Genomic DNA, 17,449 nt, shown 5'->3' with positions numbered 1-17,449 from the left:
ATGCCATGCCATGCCATGCCACATGAGATACACAGTAAAAGGAAAGCTGCTTTCAACGCTCCAGAAGGTGTTGAGTTTATATGAATGAACTTTTCTTTTTCCCTTACCTAGCCTTAAGTGATAAAACTGTGAGGGGGGAGAAGTGCAAGTGCACTTTGCTGATGCAAAAAATTAAGTCACAGTGCAGTATCTTAACCTACTTCTAGTTTAAACACTAGTATAACACATATACTGTGGCTCGGGGAAAGGGATAAGAGCATGCTGTCTTACTTTCTTAGTAACTCATCCTGAGCAGTTTAGCCAGTACAGGCCTGGGAGAGCGTGTTCTGAGTGGAAATGAATGTGTAGGCAAACTTAAGTGTTTCATCTTTTTATTAGATCACTTGGTCATGCTAGAGAGCCAACCCAGTTTGAACAGGGATGGTGCAGCTGTGTCTTCCTCCTCCGTTGCCAGCTGTCTGAACAAGGAACCAGGGCGGAATGTTTCCTCTTCTGCTCTTACGACCAAAGGAGGTGGAACCTGTTTTTTTAAAATGAGAGAATCAGTGACTGTTATACTGCCTCTTTCTTTGATTCCACACCCAGCCAGTAGTTACCTAACTGTGCCTCCCTGCAGCTAAGAGAAGCAGGAATGGTATGTAACTGAGTCCAACCTGAACCCCTGCCTCTCCCACTACATGTACAGGATTACTCCACGTATTAAGCCTTGTCTACACTACATTTCTAGTATTGGAGAGGGGATTCTAGGTTCTGGCATAGTAGAGCTTCTCCCTTCCCCTGTGCAACTGGATTGGTATGCTGTTAACTACTTAAGACTTGTAAGAATCACTATATGATTGGTTTTACTGCCTAGCCCAGGAAAGGTGGCTACTCCATTTCTCTTGCTTTAGAAATGATAAAATACCATTGTTGTCTTTATACATAGACAGTGGTTTTGATTAAGTACTCTACACAATCTTGTATGATTCACTATATAGTGGGATCGGAGAAAAGGCAGAGAGAGCATATCTGCTAGTAATTCAGAAAAGGGGCTTTCTATGAAACTCTATATACACGCATCACTGCAGCCATGACTAGTAACACACAGGCACGTAGGGAAGACACATACACTAGATACCTTGGGGGCAGGAGGTAGAGAATCTTTTTTTTTTTTAAAGTTGAACTTTTTGAAACAAGTGTGCTGTTTGGAACAACTAAAGCCAAGAAGTTCTCCCATTGAATTACATGTAGTAGCAGAATGTGATAGGTTGGCTCCCATTTAGGTAAACGTCTCTACTCTTATAAAAGAGCAGTGGATCTTTATCAAATAAAAGCAGTCAGGACTATGCCCTACTGCACCATACTAATGTATAGGTTCACTGATGACTTGGAGGGATGAGTACATTTAGGAATACCACTCCCTGGAGCAGCCAGGTATTCCTTGGCACAGGACCCTGCCTAGATAGACATTGATACCCATTCCCCATGGTTTAAATGTATACATTTTGTTGTTATAAAATTTAATACAGAGCAACTGGACAACACTAAATGCTGTTGTAGGTGAAGCAAGCCACTCAGAATGCACACAAGCTTAAATACCCAAGCAAGATTTCTTCAGGAGTACAGGTCATCATCAAACTGGAATGAAGTTTATAAAATAGTTAGACAGCATCCCTTAACAGCTTAACATTCCTTACTACTTCCCTTAAATACAGATGAAGAAGCTAAATTTTAAGTCTTCTGTGCATAAATTTAAATCACCACTACACTGCCATGATCTGTCAGCTGGGGGCTAGCGGTCTGGAATTTTGTGCTACCGGACTTGCTTTTAGCCTTTGGCAAATCACTTATGGAAAATGAGCTAATCAAGTTTTCTGTTAATAAAACACCAGGGGTGGGGGTGATTACTTCCTTGCAAAACTAATGTGAGGATTAGGATTTGTACAGTATTTTTTAAAAAAGCAGTCATACTTGGGACTGTTTGAAAAGTACTTGTCTCTTACAAGGGACTGCTGGCTTAAATATTTGCTTAACCTGTTCTCCCTTCTCAGGCTGAACCAAGTTTTTTCTTTTTCTTTAAGTATTCTCAGCAAGCCTAAAACCCTTATTTACAATGCTGCTTCCCTGCTCTGGTAACACAGTAGCGATCTGTGGTAAGATTAGGATGGTTAATAACTTCACCAACCTGAGTCTGATTTTCTGTGTTTTTAACAGCAGATTTAGTCTTTCGAGAGCTTGACATACTAAGCGGTAGAAGTCCAAATCTTAAAGAGAAATAAGGAAATGCATTCAGTCATACTGAAGTATCAGTTCAAGACACTTGCTTTCTAAAAAAGTGATATCTGCATCACTGAGCAAATTACCTGATTTGACTAGATGCTAAGGGCAAGATATTGTGAGGCTCCTGGGAACTCAAATTATTGCTTCTATTGGTATATTGATTCTCTGCCCCAGTGAGTAAGCCAAACAGGACCTAGAAGACAGGAAATAAGTGCCATTTTTTAATTCAGGTGGTTGAGGATTCTGTAACACAGCAACTGCTCAAGTAACAAGAAGGCCCTGCCTCCATACAGAAGCTCTCAGATACACACAGAATTGTCTTTAATGCTGAATCCTTTCCCCAAACATGCTTAATTTTTGCATTTCAGGGTGGCTGACTTGTCTCCCCTCACCTTCTTAAGCATGTTTCCTTTAGTCTGGGCTTGTCTAACTTACAGGGCTGCAGGAGCGCAGCGCTTATAGGTAGTATCTAAGAATATAAGAACAGCCATACTGGGTCAGACCAAAGCTCCATCTCGCCCAGTGTCCTGTCTTCCGACAGTGGCCCATGCCAGGTTATCAAGTGGCCCATTCCCAGCTTCTGGCAGAAGGAGAGCTGCCTCTGTTGGGGTAGGTACTCCACCTCCCCTAGAGGCGGTAGCTAGGTTGATAGGAGACAACCTCCTGTGAAAAACAGGACTAACTACATCACTCCACACCCCTCAGTGATGTAGTAATACCAGGAAGTTCCTCGTGTAGACCACGCCTCAGCTAGCTGCCTGCTACTATGGGTAGCAGAATTTCAGGCTGTCTGTGTGGCAGTTCGTATTTCACAGATTCTAATGACTCTCCCTTTTCGTTACAAAGGGAGAGAGCTGAGCAGGAGTGCGCATCATGCTATAGAGAACTCACTCAGAAAGCTATGCCTAGCTCCAGCTGGCTTTAAATATCCCATCTGCAATTCTGAGCGCAGGCCAAGAGTTAGCTGCTGTTGAACTGCATAATGTGAGGAACCGATCAACCTGCCTGATAACTGCAGTAGAATAAAGCAGCAAACAGGTTTTGCACCATTTACTTCTGTTGCAGGGAACTACTTTCCCCGAACTTACAGAGGTTCGTTGCACCAGGCGGTTAAGGCTGCTATTTAAATGTGGAGTAAAAACATCCAAGTCAAATGGATCAATGTTGGCTTCTAAGAAGTCTGTCACCTTCTCAATCCTGCAACAAGACCAAAAAGATGCCATTACAAATCTTAAATGTAGATTACAAGGTGGACAAATGCTTATGATGGGGCAAGTGGAAATTGCTGTTGCAGTGGTCCCTCATGAAACTGAGCTGCTCCCTGCTCACCTGACCTATGTCTTGAGTACAAGTAGGAGGCACAAATCAGAGGAGCGGCAGTTTTCAGTTTCACAAGGCTTCCCCAGTCCATTGTGACAGAGGAAAAACTTGCATTTGGGTAGCCTCCTACTGTGTCAACACTTAACTGCAGCAGGAAAGAGGTGAAAGTACTTTAATGTACTTTTGAAGGCTTTTCTATTCCTATTTACAGAACACTTAGAGCGTAAGCCATCTGTTCTGAAGGGTCTGAGTGGGATTTGTGCTCCCTACTCCTCTGCTTCACAAACCTGTTGCTAAGCAGGTGTGTGATTTCTAAAAGAAAGATTCTTCATGACTAGTTCTCTGGAGATATGTTAGCGATACCAGGTCTACCCCCATAGGAGACTGGTTGGCCTGGCTCAGCACCAGGACTCCACCCTCATCCCACTCTGACATTTTTAGACTGCGCTTAAGAGTTGGTGAAAAGGTGCTGCAGCTTGACACTTCCGATCCATGGGACAGGAACATGATGGGTAGTGGTAGACATACCAGTGCCCCATATGCTGCCCTGCAAGGCTTCTAGCTTGCCTTGAAGAACTTCTCTGTAGGTGGCTTCTGTCACAGAGCAAGGCTGAATGAGCCACTTTCTGCCTTTAAGTTGTGATTGTGCGTGAGGAAGTAGGATGTCAGAACTGGACTGAACAGCCTCTCTCATGCTTGGCTTAGAAATCTGGCAGTACACGGTACCTGGAGTCCTGCTTGCTCCTGCTGGTTTTTGCTTCCTCACTCTTAGCTGTTAGGACTATATTCAAATAACGTAGATCATAGAGCAACTGCAACGCCCTGTTCTGAGTCACTGGGAACGTGCCTTCTTTCTGTAAGAAAGGCACAAGGGTATGTTTCAACATTCTCTTTATAATAATTGTTTCCAGAGGTTTTCTGAAGACAGAACAAACAAAATACTCGGACCGATAAGCAGCAGGCTTAAGTCAAACAGTTCAGGTAGCGATCCTATGCCACATCCACTCTTGTCACATATTGTATGCTCCTTAGGGCAGACACTGTCTTGGTTGTGAAGTGCTATGAACGTCTTTGCCCCAACAGTTCCAAAGGCTTCTGGACATGTTAGCAAAGAAACGTGGAAAAGAAATGACCAAGCCAGTCATGCCAAGTATCTCCCGGAGCAGAAGAAAAGACGTAAGTATGTTCTGACGCATGTATTGGACAAAGAAAGCATTCACTTCAGTTTCTAAGAAATTGAATATACAGAAGATCTCCTGTGTAGTCTATATTACTGTAGTAACACCAGGGCTCCCCTGGAACTGCAGCTATCTCTATTAGCATCGTACTAATGGGAAAGTAGGGCCTTACAAAGCTCTGTTTCCCTTTCCGAGGCCTTTGCTGGCCATCCAGGCAGACAGGTGGAAGAACTAGAGCACTGTCACTAGAGCATGCAAGCAGCTACTTCCCTTTCCTGCCTAGGCTCTCAAAGGTTTACAGCACTTTACAGTCTCAAAACCCATGAAAGGAAGGCTTGGCTGATAACTGCAGGTTGGGAAACTGAGGCACTGGAGTGTAGCGATTTCACATCGAGTTGGATCCCAGTCCAGGTATATGCCCCATAAAATATTTAAATTTCTGGGGGCTTCTCAGAGATGAATTTTTGGGGTTCCCTGATCAGCAAGAAAGACTGACTATAACAGTGACTGCACATGCAGATCCCTTTTAGTACAGCCATAAATCCCAGCTGCATACCTTCTCCTGCTTCTCTTCAACAAGCTTCTCATAGCCAGCCAGCACTTCTGCCAGGCAGGTCTTCAGCAGCAGCTGCAAGGTACGCTTTGGCAGAGCGTGACCTCCAACCCGGTTGACTTCTTGACACAAGCTGAAGAGGAGGCATTGAACATACCAGGATGGCTGTTGGGGGGGAAAGAAAAACACCCCACACACCAATGAAAGCTGATATTTCCTGACCTTTCTGTATGGGATGTTGGCATTATCAAGGGGAATGATAGAGGTTATGTGAATTCTGGGTTTCTCCTGGTATCTTCTCCTCCTTCCTCATCACCAACCTTGGTCTCTTGCCTTCTCTCCTCACAGAACCCTGCCCCAGTGCTCCCATCCTGTCTTACCTCCTTACTCTTATTGACCCTGTACATATACTTTCCCCCTCTGGCTCTTTCCTCTCATGAAAGATGTCCTGATCGCCACTATATTCAAAACCATCTGTTAGCCCCTCCACTCTAAACTCAGGAATATGCAGTCTACAACCAATGCACTGATTTTCCCTCCTCTAGGTCTGCCTTGTGTTGGGCTTTTACCTTTTTTCCACTCTACTGAAACTGGTCTCATTTTAGTCTTCAGATACCTCTTCCTGGCCAAACCTCCGGGCTTCTTCTCTACCCTCATCCTAGAGCTGCAGCTCAACCTCTCCTTCCCGACATCTTATCCTCAGCAGGGTTTTGAGATACTGTCCTCTCCTGGTTTTCTCCTCTGTTTTTTGGTGGGGCCAGCTCTTCCCCTGGCTGTGGGGTTTCCCCAGGGCTTGCTCTTTCCCTTTATTGTTTCAGCCATCCTTTGTACTGCTGATAACTCACAAATCTCTTTCTACCACCGGCCTGTCTCCTATCCAATCCCACATCTCAACTCGTCCGTGGTCCTCTTAGGCATCAAGCAGTTAAATGCATTAAAAGGTTATAAGGTGCTCAGATAAGTACTTATCTGGCTTCCGTCACTGTACTAAGACAGTTCTTAAATTGAATGTAGACAAAAACTGAACTTGTCTTCCCTCTTTTTCTATCACTGTTTCACAACACCATCCTCCCACTCCCTCAGGCTTACAATCTGAGGGGGAATTTGTACTCCTTTTCCTTTACCCCACACTTGCAAACCAATCCAAATCATGATGTTACTTCCTTCAAACTTCTGTCCTTTGCTCTCTCCCACCACAGCCAAGTCTCTTGTTCAGGCCTCATTATAGCCTGCATTGCTTACTGCAGTATCTTCCCTCTTCACCCCAATCTCTCTCTCTCTCTCACATCCACTCCCTTCAGTATATACAAAATGCTGCTGCTAAACTCCTCTTTCTTGCCTGTCTGATCATGTAACTCCTCCCTTTCTTCAGTTCCTCGATTGGCTTCCCAGCCAATATTGCATCAAGTTTAAACTGCTTGTCACCACCTCCAAAAGTCTACATAGCTTTGTCTTTCCCTACTTACCCACCCCTGTCCCAACTGCTCCACTAATGCTGCCCAATCTCATCCACCCGTTTGTCAGATTTATACAATCACCTCCTTGCCTACAGCACCCAATCAGGCATCCTTGTCCACCTTTGAGTTTGTCTTAAACTCACTTCTGCTGCACTGCCTTTAAGGAATCTTATTGATTTGTACATTATAAGCTGCCTATTTTAATTCCCCTTTCCCTACATCGGGAAGCATCTCAGGGCAGGGACTATTTTCCTTAAGCGTTACCCAGCACACAATGAAAGGTACCGCAAATAATTTGTAATAAAGCCAAAGAGTTGGGATACAGGTGAGGCAGTGACAGCGTTATATGAACACCAGCCATTCTGGGTACAGCACCAAGTCAGCAACATGGACTTTAGGGACCACTTCTCGTAAGAGAGGGACTGTTGGCCAGGGGCTAGCTGGGGCTTATCCTTCACTGCATATTTATATTCACCTTCTCCTGCAGGACAGACCTGAAGAAGAGCTCTGTGTAAGCGCAAAACCTTGTCTCTTACCAACAGAAGTTGGTTCAATAAAAGATCCCTTTCTCTATAGTGTCTTGAGACTGAGCTAGCTACAACATTGCATGCATATTCTCTGGCAGAAGTCCTAAGGTCTTCAAGTTGCTACCTAGGACTTGGATATGTGACCCTGAGTGCAGGGAGATTTCATAAGAGGAGTGAATTCAGTGAAACCTCCTATAGTGAAGTGACTGTTTAAGAAGGCAGCAGTCGTAGACATTAATGCTACTACTAGCTTTTGGCCTCTTGAAAGATTATTTCCCTCCATTCGCCCGGAGGACATTGCTCACACCTGTACAGGGAGTCGGATCTTTGACGTTACGCTGCTTCCCATTTCCGTCTCCTCCTGAATTTCAATTTCATCCCAGTTGGTGGCTGTAGCTAAGATAGAGCCAGCTTTATCTAGCAGCAAAGTTTTGGTGAAACTGTGAACCAGGACCTAGAGGGGAAAAATAGACATTCAGTAACAGCCCAATGCAGGTGCTAGGGGTCAGACAGTCTATTTACAGCTCCCTGGTGTTTTTCACTTAGTGAATCTGCTGAAGAGACTGAGGTGGGCCAAGTATTTTCCAATTGTCTTTAAGAGCATCACACCAAGGGGATCTGACAGCTCAGTGTGACTATTTCAGAGCCATATTAATTGGAAATTGATCAGGGACCCTAAGGCTAGTAGTGGCAGTGTTCTAATGAATGGAAAGTCTCTGAAGAACTAGTAAGCTACACGTGCAGCAGTGGCTGTGGGCAGCTGTGAAAGAGAAGCCTAAATAGGAAAGGAGTGTGCCCAAAGAAAACTGGCTACTTACTTTGATAACAGCTGAGCTCCAAATCTGATATGCAAATAGACTCTGTTGCAGGAGTTGTTCTTTCACTTCCTGCCACTTGGCCTGCATGGGATTCACCTCCTGAGCTTTCCCTTTCCCCAGCTTTTTAGAAGACCGGGTCTCCTTCATTACATTCTCTGTGCTGCCTGATTTACCCAGAATGCACTGCTTCAGGTGAGGACACAGTTCACCTAGTGACTGACAAAGTCTTGCCATGAAGAGGACGGCATTAAGTTTGGCATCATTCAGAGCATCTGTGTGTCCTTTCAGCTTGTCCTCAGCGCTCTGCAGCTCTTCTCTAACACAGCCCAAGACGTACTGGATGCAGGTAATGCAGTGATCACGGAGCAGCTCTTCTACCATGCCAGCATCAGCATATCTATCAAAAGCAGAGTTCCTGGACTGCACGCCCAATATCTCCTTGGGTGTGGGAGAGTCAGAGGGAAGGTAGGACAGAAGGTCATCTACTTTGGCCTTCAGTTTGGAATCCAAGGCAGAACAGAAGCTCTGCACACAGGGAGTGAGAGCCTGGGCCTTCATGGACAGGCCACTCTTTGCAAATTGGCTGCGGTTTGCAACGTTGACCCAGGCAGCATCAGAAGGCATGTCGCTGGGGCTCTCTGACCACAGAAACAAAGCCATGTTGTGTTCAAATTGGATGTGCTTGCTGGGGGCAGAGGTGCTGGACTTGACTTCAAGCTCCTGTAGAGCTAAGACAAGAAGCTGTTTCGAACTGCTGGAGATGGAGTCAAATCCTTCCTTCATCAGGGTCTGGAAAAGAGAACTTTCCTTTCTCAGGTCTCAGTGGCTGTCACATCACCCATTTTAAGAGAGCCTCTATGGCTGCTGAAAGGTACTGTGGACAGCCCCGGAGAGCAAAGACCTCTCGCCACAGACAGTACCACAAGGGGAGCAGCTCTGCAAGCTTCCCCATGCATCACCAGCCTCCCCCACACCCAGCTAACGTGTGCTCCTTATGACCTGTTCTCTGCTGAGACTGCCAGGCTAGGGAAGCAGACAGCCCTTAAACACTGCCAAAGTCAGCCTGGCTAAGCCCCTGACAGCATCTCACCTGTAACCTGTCCAAGAAGAGCTGCCGCAGCAAGTCCTCCCAGAAGGAGATGGGCTTGTCCAAGAGTCGACGACACACAGTATCCCAGTTCTGGCTCATGGACTCACTGGTGAGCAGCTCCCACACAGCGTCACGGATGCCGGCTAGGCCTTTCAGGCTCTTCACATAGCCCAGCAGAATGACAAGCCCAGATCTGATATCTTCATTACACCTGAAAGCAATATTCACGTCAATCCCATCCCCTCATATCACAGCTCCAGACTACCTCAGGAAGGAAAAACTGAAGAGTACAGGTAAGAACCAAGAGGCATTTTTTTATTTGAATAGAGTTTGGGGGATTTTATTTTCTGTAATGCTGCAGGAACTCTAGATGCAGATCACATTGCAGGGAAGTGGTCTGTGTAAAATCTGTTGCCTTATTTACTGAACAACCTGGATTTCAAGGAAGCTTTTAGTCTGTATCATCCTCTCTCTCAGCATTTCTGTGGCAGACAAGTGTGTCTTGATCTGCTTCTATGGGGGTAACAGGCAGGTGAACAGACTTGGCTCCATTTTACAATCCCCAGCCAAGGAGTGCTGTTGAGCTGCTTAGGTGCCTCAGAAGCACTCGACGCTGCCAGACCGATCTAGTGGTGTCTGATGGCGCCTTGCTCCCTTTCACTAGAGGAGGAATACAGTGATAGAACAAGTACCGTCCTAATCCATCCCTTAGAAGAAGCTCCCGCTATACACTCACATGTTAATCCACTTCTGAAGAGTCTCTCTCAGGTAGTCCTGGCTGATTGGATGTGCCAGGGTTCGGAGGGTTGGCTGGAACTCTACAATGGACAGTGGTAGATATTTGAACCAGCTGCTCAGCTTCATCTCCTCTTTCAAAACTTTGATGCCTTTACCTAGAAGAATTGTGCTGCATGAGTGGGGTGGGGTCTTGGCTAAGCTCTAGCCGTATGAGGAACATGCACAGATGGCCATTCGATAGTGAAGCCAATCCCAAACCTCGCTGCCTGAGCCAGCTGCTCACCTGCTGGATCCTGGCCTGTTGTGGTCTCCAGCATTGAAAAGAGCAAGCTGCAGGGCAGGGACGGATCTGAGGGCTCCCCTTCAGGCAGAGTGTAAAACAGGGCATGAGCTTGGTACAGGGTGGTGGTGAGCAACTCCATCAATGAACACACCTGAGCTTTTATACCAGCACCTAAAAAGAAAAATCTCTTCTTAATAGAGGCAGCAGCCCTAACCTTCCTCATTAAAGCAGTCCCATAATAAAAACAATACTGATCGGAAAGGACAAACATTTTTCCAAGGCAGATGCATAGTTACAGTGAAACCTTTACAGTGAAGACAGATCTACAGGTAAGTGCCAGATCCCAGCTATCTGCTCCCACAGTTAATAGAGATGGGCCTACTATAAGCAACTGAGCATGGGGTAACTAATACATGCAGCCAAAGCAGAGTTATTGTGATGGATCAGTTAGCTACAGAAGTACCTATCCAAGCTATCCTGTTTGGCCACTACTGTTTTAAAGGATCAAGGGAAATAATTAGCTGTCTGTTAGCCCTGACTCAATGCAACAAAGTTCCCATGGAGGCTACAAATAGGACAAACCCCCTTCCACTCCGTTTCTGCTCTTTCCTTGAGAGGGGAAACAAACTTTAGAGCTTCCTTTCGGATTAGTTCAGGAGCAAAGCCAGTTGTACTGACCGTGATGTGGCTGGTTCAGAAGCTGCTGAACAGCTGACTTCCTGGCCAGCAGGAAGTCTGTCAGGGCTTGGCGCGGAGAGCTGTCCTCCAAAAGCATGATGGAGCATAAGGCCTCTGCCACTGCTTGGTCAGAAACAGCCTGGCATTTTAGCAGTGACTTGCTTTCATGCAGTATAGTAGATCTAGTAAGGAAACAAGTCAGATGCAGTCACCAGGTGTTGAATAGGGTTGCCAATTTTCTAATTGCTGACAACCATACCCCTGAGGCCCTGTCTCCTGCTTATGCCTCTCCACGCACACCCCCGGCGTTACTCGCTGCTCTCCCCATCCCCTGTAGCTGGATCCTCTCCACTTCCCTTCCTCCAATGCCAGCTGGGCTCCCTTTGCTTCTGAGTGGCAGCCTGATGCAGAGCCTGCCGGCCCATGAGATGCAAGGAGAAGGTGTCCCCAGCTGAGCAAAAGACTAAATAGAACAGATGGGAAACAGATGCTTCCCAGTCTTTTCTATATCCATGGGTACAATCAACAGGAGTCACCTATAAGGCACCTGATTGTATGGCTCAGTCCTGGAAGGAGAGATCTAGAACAGGGCACTGGGAGTCAAAACTCCTGGGTTCTAGTGTCAGTTCTGCCAATGGCAATTGGTAGGGTGTCAGGTAAGCTGCTTCAGTCATCTCTCAGCTCTTGTGCATGTGGAACAATAATCCCTACTTCCCCTAGGAGAAACAGAGGGTCAGAGGCTACGTTTATATGGGGCCTTCAAGTAGATTACAATATTACAGCAGGGCAATGTTCTGACAGCATCTGCAAATTGGCTCTGGCGGAGCTGCCTACACCACCAAGCTGCTTACCTGAAGTGGCTGGCTGCTGCCACTTGTCGTACAAGGATGGGGAAGCGTGCAAGGATGGGACTGTAACGGGAACTGGAGGAATCCAGCTGCAGCAGGCTGTGGAGATGGCAGCAGAGCAGGTACAGATGAGTGGCACGTAAGTACTGAGAGGCCTCCATGGCACTCCAGATCTTCTCTGGAATCTCAAGCAGCAGCTTGATCTGCGCTCCGGTGCTATAGAACTTCTCCTGCGAGTGCAGCATAGTCTGGGCATGAAAGGAGAGGCTTTGACTGTGGGTACAAGCACACTTCCAAGGGAACAACAATGGCAGTAATTCTGCTAACTTCGGAAGCTACCCGAGCTTTGTCCCTGTACGTTTCTGTGACGTGACATCCAACAGCCTAAAGCCGTACAGAAGTCAGTCCTGCAAGCCAGGCTTTGGACAAACTGGCAGTGCGCCCCCAACGGCCTCCCGCAGCGATGCCCAGCTCAGGAGCGGCTCTCACAGGATGTTCTAGCCAACCTCGCAGGAAGAAAAAGGCAGAGCTGGTGCCCGGGGAGCTGTGACGCGGCAGGGTCTCGCAAAGACAGCTCTGGCCGCTGACAAGGATGAGGGGCTCTGGGGCAGGGGCACCCCCGCCCTTGTGGGGCTCCAGCGGTGACACTAGGGTGTAGCCGGCCTCTACTGCCTGGCCGCGGGCTGGGGGCCTGTCCTTGGCAAAGGCTGGGCGGACCATGGCTTGTTCGGGCCCCGCCCCCCTCGCTCACCGGGCCCCGCCCCCCTCGCTCACCGGGCCCCGCCCCCCTCGCTCACCTGAGCCCTCGGGCCCCGCCCCCTCGCTCACCAGGCCCCGCCCCCTCGCTCACCTGGGGCCCCGGGCCCCGCCCCCTCGCTCACCAGGCCCCGCCCCTCGCTCACCTGGGGCCCCGGGCCCCGCCCCCTCGCTCACCAGGCCCCGCCGCCTCGCTCACCTGGGGCCCCGGGCCCCGCCCCCTCGCTCACCAGGCCCCGCCCCCCTCGCTCACCTGGGGCCCCGGGCCCCGCCCCCCTCGCTCACCTGGGGCCCCTCGCCCCCGGGCGCCCCTGGGCCCGGCGCCCCGCGCTGCAGGCCCCGCACCGCCCCCAGCAGGCGCTCGGCGCTGAGGCGCATCTCGGCGATGGTGTCGGCCGCCTCGATGAGGTCCCGGTAGCGCTCCCCCACCATCTGCCGCAGCTCCTCCCGCTTCTGCTCGATGCCCGCCCGCAGCCGCCGCTCCACCTCGCGCAGCTCGGCCGTCGTGTGCGCCTCGAACAGCGCCGCCGCCTCCGGGCCCCGCGGCAGCCCGGGCCCCGACGCCGCCGCCATCTTGGGCGCGACCCCGGGCGGCCGCCGTCCGTCCCGCGAAGCCGGGAGCGTCCCTGTACCCGTGACGTGTCCGATGGGTGCCGCCGCCGCCATCTTTGGGAGGGGCATCGATACTTCCGGGCACTGGTGGCATCGCTCAGCGCCATCTTTGTGAGGGCTCGCGGGACTTCCGGTCAATTGCTAACCTGCCTCGGGGGCCGCCATCTTTGTGAGGGGCAAGGACAACCTCCCCATTGAGCCCCGGGCCCTTCCATAGGGTCTCCACGTGCTGAGCCCCGCCCCCTTCCATAGGTTCCCACATGCCATAGGTGATTCCCCCCAAAAATTTTGCCTCCCCTTCCATAGATCCCCCTCATTTTCACCTCCCCTCAACCCCTTCCTTAGGGGCCCCCTTCACTTGCCCCATCCCCTTCCCTTGGGCCCCCTCAAGTCACCGTCCCTTTCCATGGGGTGCTCACCCCCCACCTCCTGCCCCCAGCCCCACCACCTTCCCACAGAGCCTTTCCTCCCAGAGCAACGGGCAGGATCAGCTGGCCTGGCCCCCTCCTGAAAGAACTCCTCCGATGGGCTGTTTATACCAGAAATGCGCCCCCTCCCTTGTTTTTCTCCCTCCGCTCTTTCTGCATTTCTAATGCACCCACCATTGTGGAACCAAGACACTGATTTCCACTAAGCAATAATCCACCACAACTTAAAAAAAACCACCCTCCCTTAGTTCTCGAAGCTTAGTCGTCGTCCGCTTTTCACAATCGTTTGTTTTACACTAGGCTGTTGCCCTTGAATTTAGATTAATCTCTTAGTGCCTGGAGTGCATCTCTTCACTTTGCACAGCGCCTAACGTTGATCAGTTAAAATGCGGCTCGTTTACATTTTTTGCCATTCTGCTTGGAGCTTGCGCAATACAAATAGACTGGTCTGCTCTGGTTTGTAGTCAACGTATGGATTTCCCCATTGCAGGGGAAGGTCTAAATCCAGTCTAAAACCTGGTTATATTGAGTTTTTAAATTGTAGTTAATAACTCATAGTACTGCCTTATAATATATACTTGTATGCATCTTTAAAATATTTCTGCCTTGATGCTGGCAGAAATATGAAAAGATCTGCTTTAGTCAAACCCAAGTTATTAAGCTCAATACAGGGGTAACGGGGTGAAATTTAATGGCCTGTGATATATAGGAGGTGAAATAGTCCCTACTGGCCTTCAGTTCTATGAATCTATGAAGGTGCTTGTGTGTCCAACTTCAGGATCAGGTCCTAAATATGGGCTTGGATGATGGTTGCATAAGAAAAACTGCACAATCTGTCCCTACATGTGAAATGAATTGTGATCGTTTGTCTTCAGCCTTTTGAAATGACTCTATGATAGAGTTTCTGGAGTATATTTGTTTGCAGCGTGGATGGGGTCCCAGGGTAGGTGAGGTGATATCTTTTATTGGACCAACTTCTGTTTCTGAAAGGAACAAACTTTTGAGCTTCATGGAGCTCTTCTTTGGGTCTGGAGAAGATAATGGTGAGTGTCACAGCTTAAAGTGGGCCAGATTAAACATAAGAGATCCACCTGTGTTGCAGGAGACCACTTAAAATGAAGTGGGTAATTAACACCTCCGCATTCATAGGACAAAGGCAGTAGTAGGCAGCTGGGAGTGTTACAAATTGTTGTAATGAGCCATACAACCAGCATCTCTGTTACGTCTGTGTTTTTTAGTATCCAGCAGAGTTATGAATTTAAGTTCCTAGGCTCCTCCTTTGAAGGTGTTGTGGAGTATAGTTGGTTTTGTTTTCTAATTGAGACTGTATGTGATCATACATGTTCCAAGCACGAGCTAAAGGAACAGGTGAATGTGTGAAATCTGCTCTGAGGGGAGCCCTTCCAGCTGTTAACTTCCTATCCTGGATAGTTCATCTCACTGTCCTGAAGATGCCACTCTTGCTCCACTTAGGGGCACCTTAAATCACTCCTGGTAGTGCGGGTGGGCTCTGAATGCTCTGTTCAGTTTAGAGCAAGGATGGATGATTGGATCTAATCCTTCATGCATGAAATGCACAGCATCTCCCTTAAAGCTAAGCCAGCTGTGATGGGCTGTGGAAAATGGGAAAGGCATCTCAAAGTGCAGTATTCTAAGCTGTACCAGAAACAGGGACCTGAAGGTTAGGAGGCACTGGAACTCCATTGTGTATTTCCCATCCTGTCTTTGGTTAGTTGTTGCTTGAAGGCCATTTGCCCTAGATACAAAACCGTCCTAGCAGCCTGTGGATGCTCAGCAAGCCGAATTAACCTCCCTTGTGTCTTCAGTGGAAGGTTTCAGGATGAATTTGCAACTTGAGTGGTACAAGTTAACACCAATGATATATAGTATCCTGCAACCTCCAGACTCTGCCCCCTACCCCGTGGCAAAAGGCTGGGACTGCCTGTGCTTGGAGAGATGTTATCTGTGGCCCATAACCAAACCGTTCAAAAAATTGATTTGGGCTCAGGTACTAGGCCTTATAGTCCTTCCTTCATTCTCACTTAGTGCACTATTTGCTTAGTAGCTGGAACATCTGTGCTCTTGTAAACAGTGAAACTGAAAACCTAGGTTGCCTATCGCATAGGGGTAAGCCTGGTTTGCCAGCCAGCAAGCTTAGAACTGAACTTGGATCCTCTGGTTGGAGTCTATTTCCACATATTACTCTGTTTCTAGACCATTTGTTTCTGGTGTTTATAAATTTAATAAATTAAAGGACTTTGACTTATGCAGGCCAGTAAATCAACACTACTATTGAAACAACAGAACACTGCATGTATGTTTCATTACATGCAGATACTTCAGCTGTTAATGGAGACTGGAACCCAGTACTTCGAGCACCAAGAAGGACCCACATGTCTTTTAGCAATAAGTAGTAGGGTGACCAGATGTCCTGATTTTTATAGGGACAGTCCCGATTTTTGGGTCTTTTTCTTATATAGGCTCCTATTACCACCCACCCCGTCCCGATTCGTCACACTTGCTGTCTGGTCATCCTAATAAGTAGCCAGCTGTTATAACTGCTGGGGCCAGACACTAGAAGGAGACATGGTTACATACCAAATCAGTATCTAACAGAGTCACTTCCAAAATTGTACAGTGAATTAAAAGGAAAGGATATGCTAAAATGAAGGGTTTCTCCTCCCCCACCTTTAAATACAAAGTGGCCCCTTCTTGTATCTCAAATAGCCAATCAGATCAAGGAAAGCAAGAGTTACAACTTTGGATTTAACTCTGTCCTCTGTAAATATGTACACTATGAACATTGCCAAATATTCATTTGCACAGTAGGATAAAGCTTGCCATGCTAAAGAAGGCTTTCCACAGAACAATTGTTAAGGTGACAGCTTTGCAACAATACACTGCTCTCAGGTATGAGCAAATATTGTGTGAGCATAAGGTACCTGGGTGTGTTAGTTTATTTTTGCCCTTTTTTTTCCCAGACAAGAATTTCTCACCCCCAAACCACGTATTTCAAGAACTGCAGCACAGAAATATTTGAATAGGATGAGAACATCTGAAATGCTGCAAAGACCCAATGAAACCAGCCTGCTCTAATAATTGCTCAGTTTGCAAGAGCTTCCCAGGACAGTTACTGGATTACACTTTGTTACAAAGGCTTAGCACCTGCTGATTGAAGCAGAAAGGTGTCTGACTTGTTAGATTTCATATATATGAGTCTGCTTGGAAGAAACCTCTAGAGCTACTGCACATATATTCTAGTTAAATGAATGCATCTCTTTAGCAGGTAGTACTGTCTGCCCCAGGAATATTACATGATGTAACAATATGTATGCAAAGTGCTTTCCCACAGGTGCATGCTCACAGATTACCTGTCTTTTGATGGTGATGGTCTGAAAGCAGCAGATTTTGTGGAGTAAGGGACTGGGAATTGGAAGGAAGCACGCTGTAGAAGCACTCAGTTTCCTAATGCTCTTTTTTCCTCACCATGGGAAAAGAGCAAACCCCACTTGAACCTAATGGGCCATGCTTCTGTCTTGTGGTGAGAGAACAGAACCTCTGGAGAGATGCCCCTGCTATGATATTAGGGTCCAAAAAGCCCCCAAACTTCGGTGCAGTGTCAAGAAAGATCAAAATTTCATAGCTGTCTTGTGATGGAAGAAACCAACCTTCTCCTGAACCTTGCGGACGTTCAGATCTGGCTCTGATCCAGACTTTGCGGCTTAGACCGATCTGACAGTCGGTTCACTTCAGTGGCTTTATTCTCTCCAAGACTTCTTACAGGCATTGGTGCAGAGCATTACTTCATTATCAGCACTCTCTGATTGCAGAACTAGCTGTTCTTCAATAAGTCATAGGAAGGCCAATTTATTTACAACTGCAGTAACTATCTCTATTCATTTCC

The 17,449-nt window shown here is 47.7% G+C and overlaps 1 protein-coding gene across 2 annotated transcripts; it reads right to left on the bottom strand.

Moving 5' to 3' along the window:
* Nucleotides 1-354: 354 nt before the first annotated feature.
* On the bottom strand, nt 355-13,226 carry COG1 (component of oligomeric golgi complex 1). Of its 2 annotated transcripts, XM_039500878.1 has the most exons (15): nt 12,809-13,226; nt 12,759-12,778; nt 11,753-11,997; nt 10,902-11,083; nt 10,224-10,394; nt 9,939-10,095; nt 9,203-9,413; nt 8,113-8,901; nt 7,602-7,748; nt 5,314-5,475; nt 4,306-4,433; nt 3,348-3,456; nt 2,343-2,452; nt 2,165-2,243; nt 355-520 (listed from the first exon to the last, which is right to left on the bottom strand). In XM_039500878.1, the coding sequence occupies exons 1-15, from the start codon at nt 13,209-13,211 to the stop codon at nt 380-382; spliced, it is 3,054 nt and encodes a 1,017-aa protein (XP_039356812.1). In that variant the 5' UTR covers nt 13,212-13,226; the 3' UTR covers nt 355-379. The 2 variants fall into 2 exon arrangements, with proteins under 2 accessions (XP_039356812.1, XP_039356813.1); XM_039500879.1 differs by lacking the exon at nt 12,759-12,778 and having other exon boundaries at nt 12,791-13,119.
* Nucleotides 13,227-17,449: the final 4,223 nt, after the last annotated feature.

Source organism: Mauremys reevesii, linkage group 15, assembly GCF_016161935.1.
Source record: "Mauremys reevesii isolate NIE-2019 linkage group 15, ASM1616193v1, whole genome shotgun sequence".
In the NCBI taxonomy this organism is placed as follows: Eukaryota; Metazoa; Chordata; order Testudines; family Geoemydidae; genus Mauremys; species Mauremys reevesii.
This window is presented reverse-complemented; position numbering and strand designations above follow the sequence as displayed.

Excerpts from the sequence above, each read along its gene's own strand:
- COG1 (XM_039500878.1), bottom strand. The coding sequence starts at position 13,211 with ATGCCACCAGTGCCCGGAAGTATCGATGCCCCTCCCAAAGATGGCGGC. Across the intron at positions 5,476-7,601 it reads AGATCCGACTCCCTGTACAG|CCATCCTGGTATGTTCAATG; the intron begins GTGTGAGCAATG and ends CCCCCCCAACAG. Across the intron at positions 4,434-5,313 it reads TTGAAGAGAAGCAGGAGAAG|AAAGAAGGCACGTTCCCAGT; the intron begins GTATGCAGCTGG and ends CCTTTCTTACAG.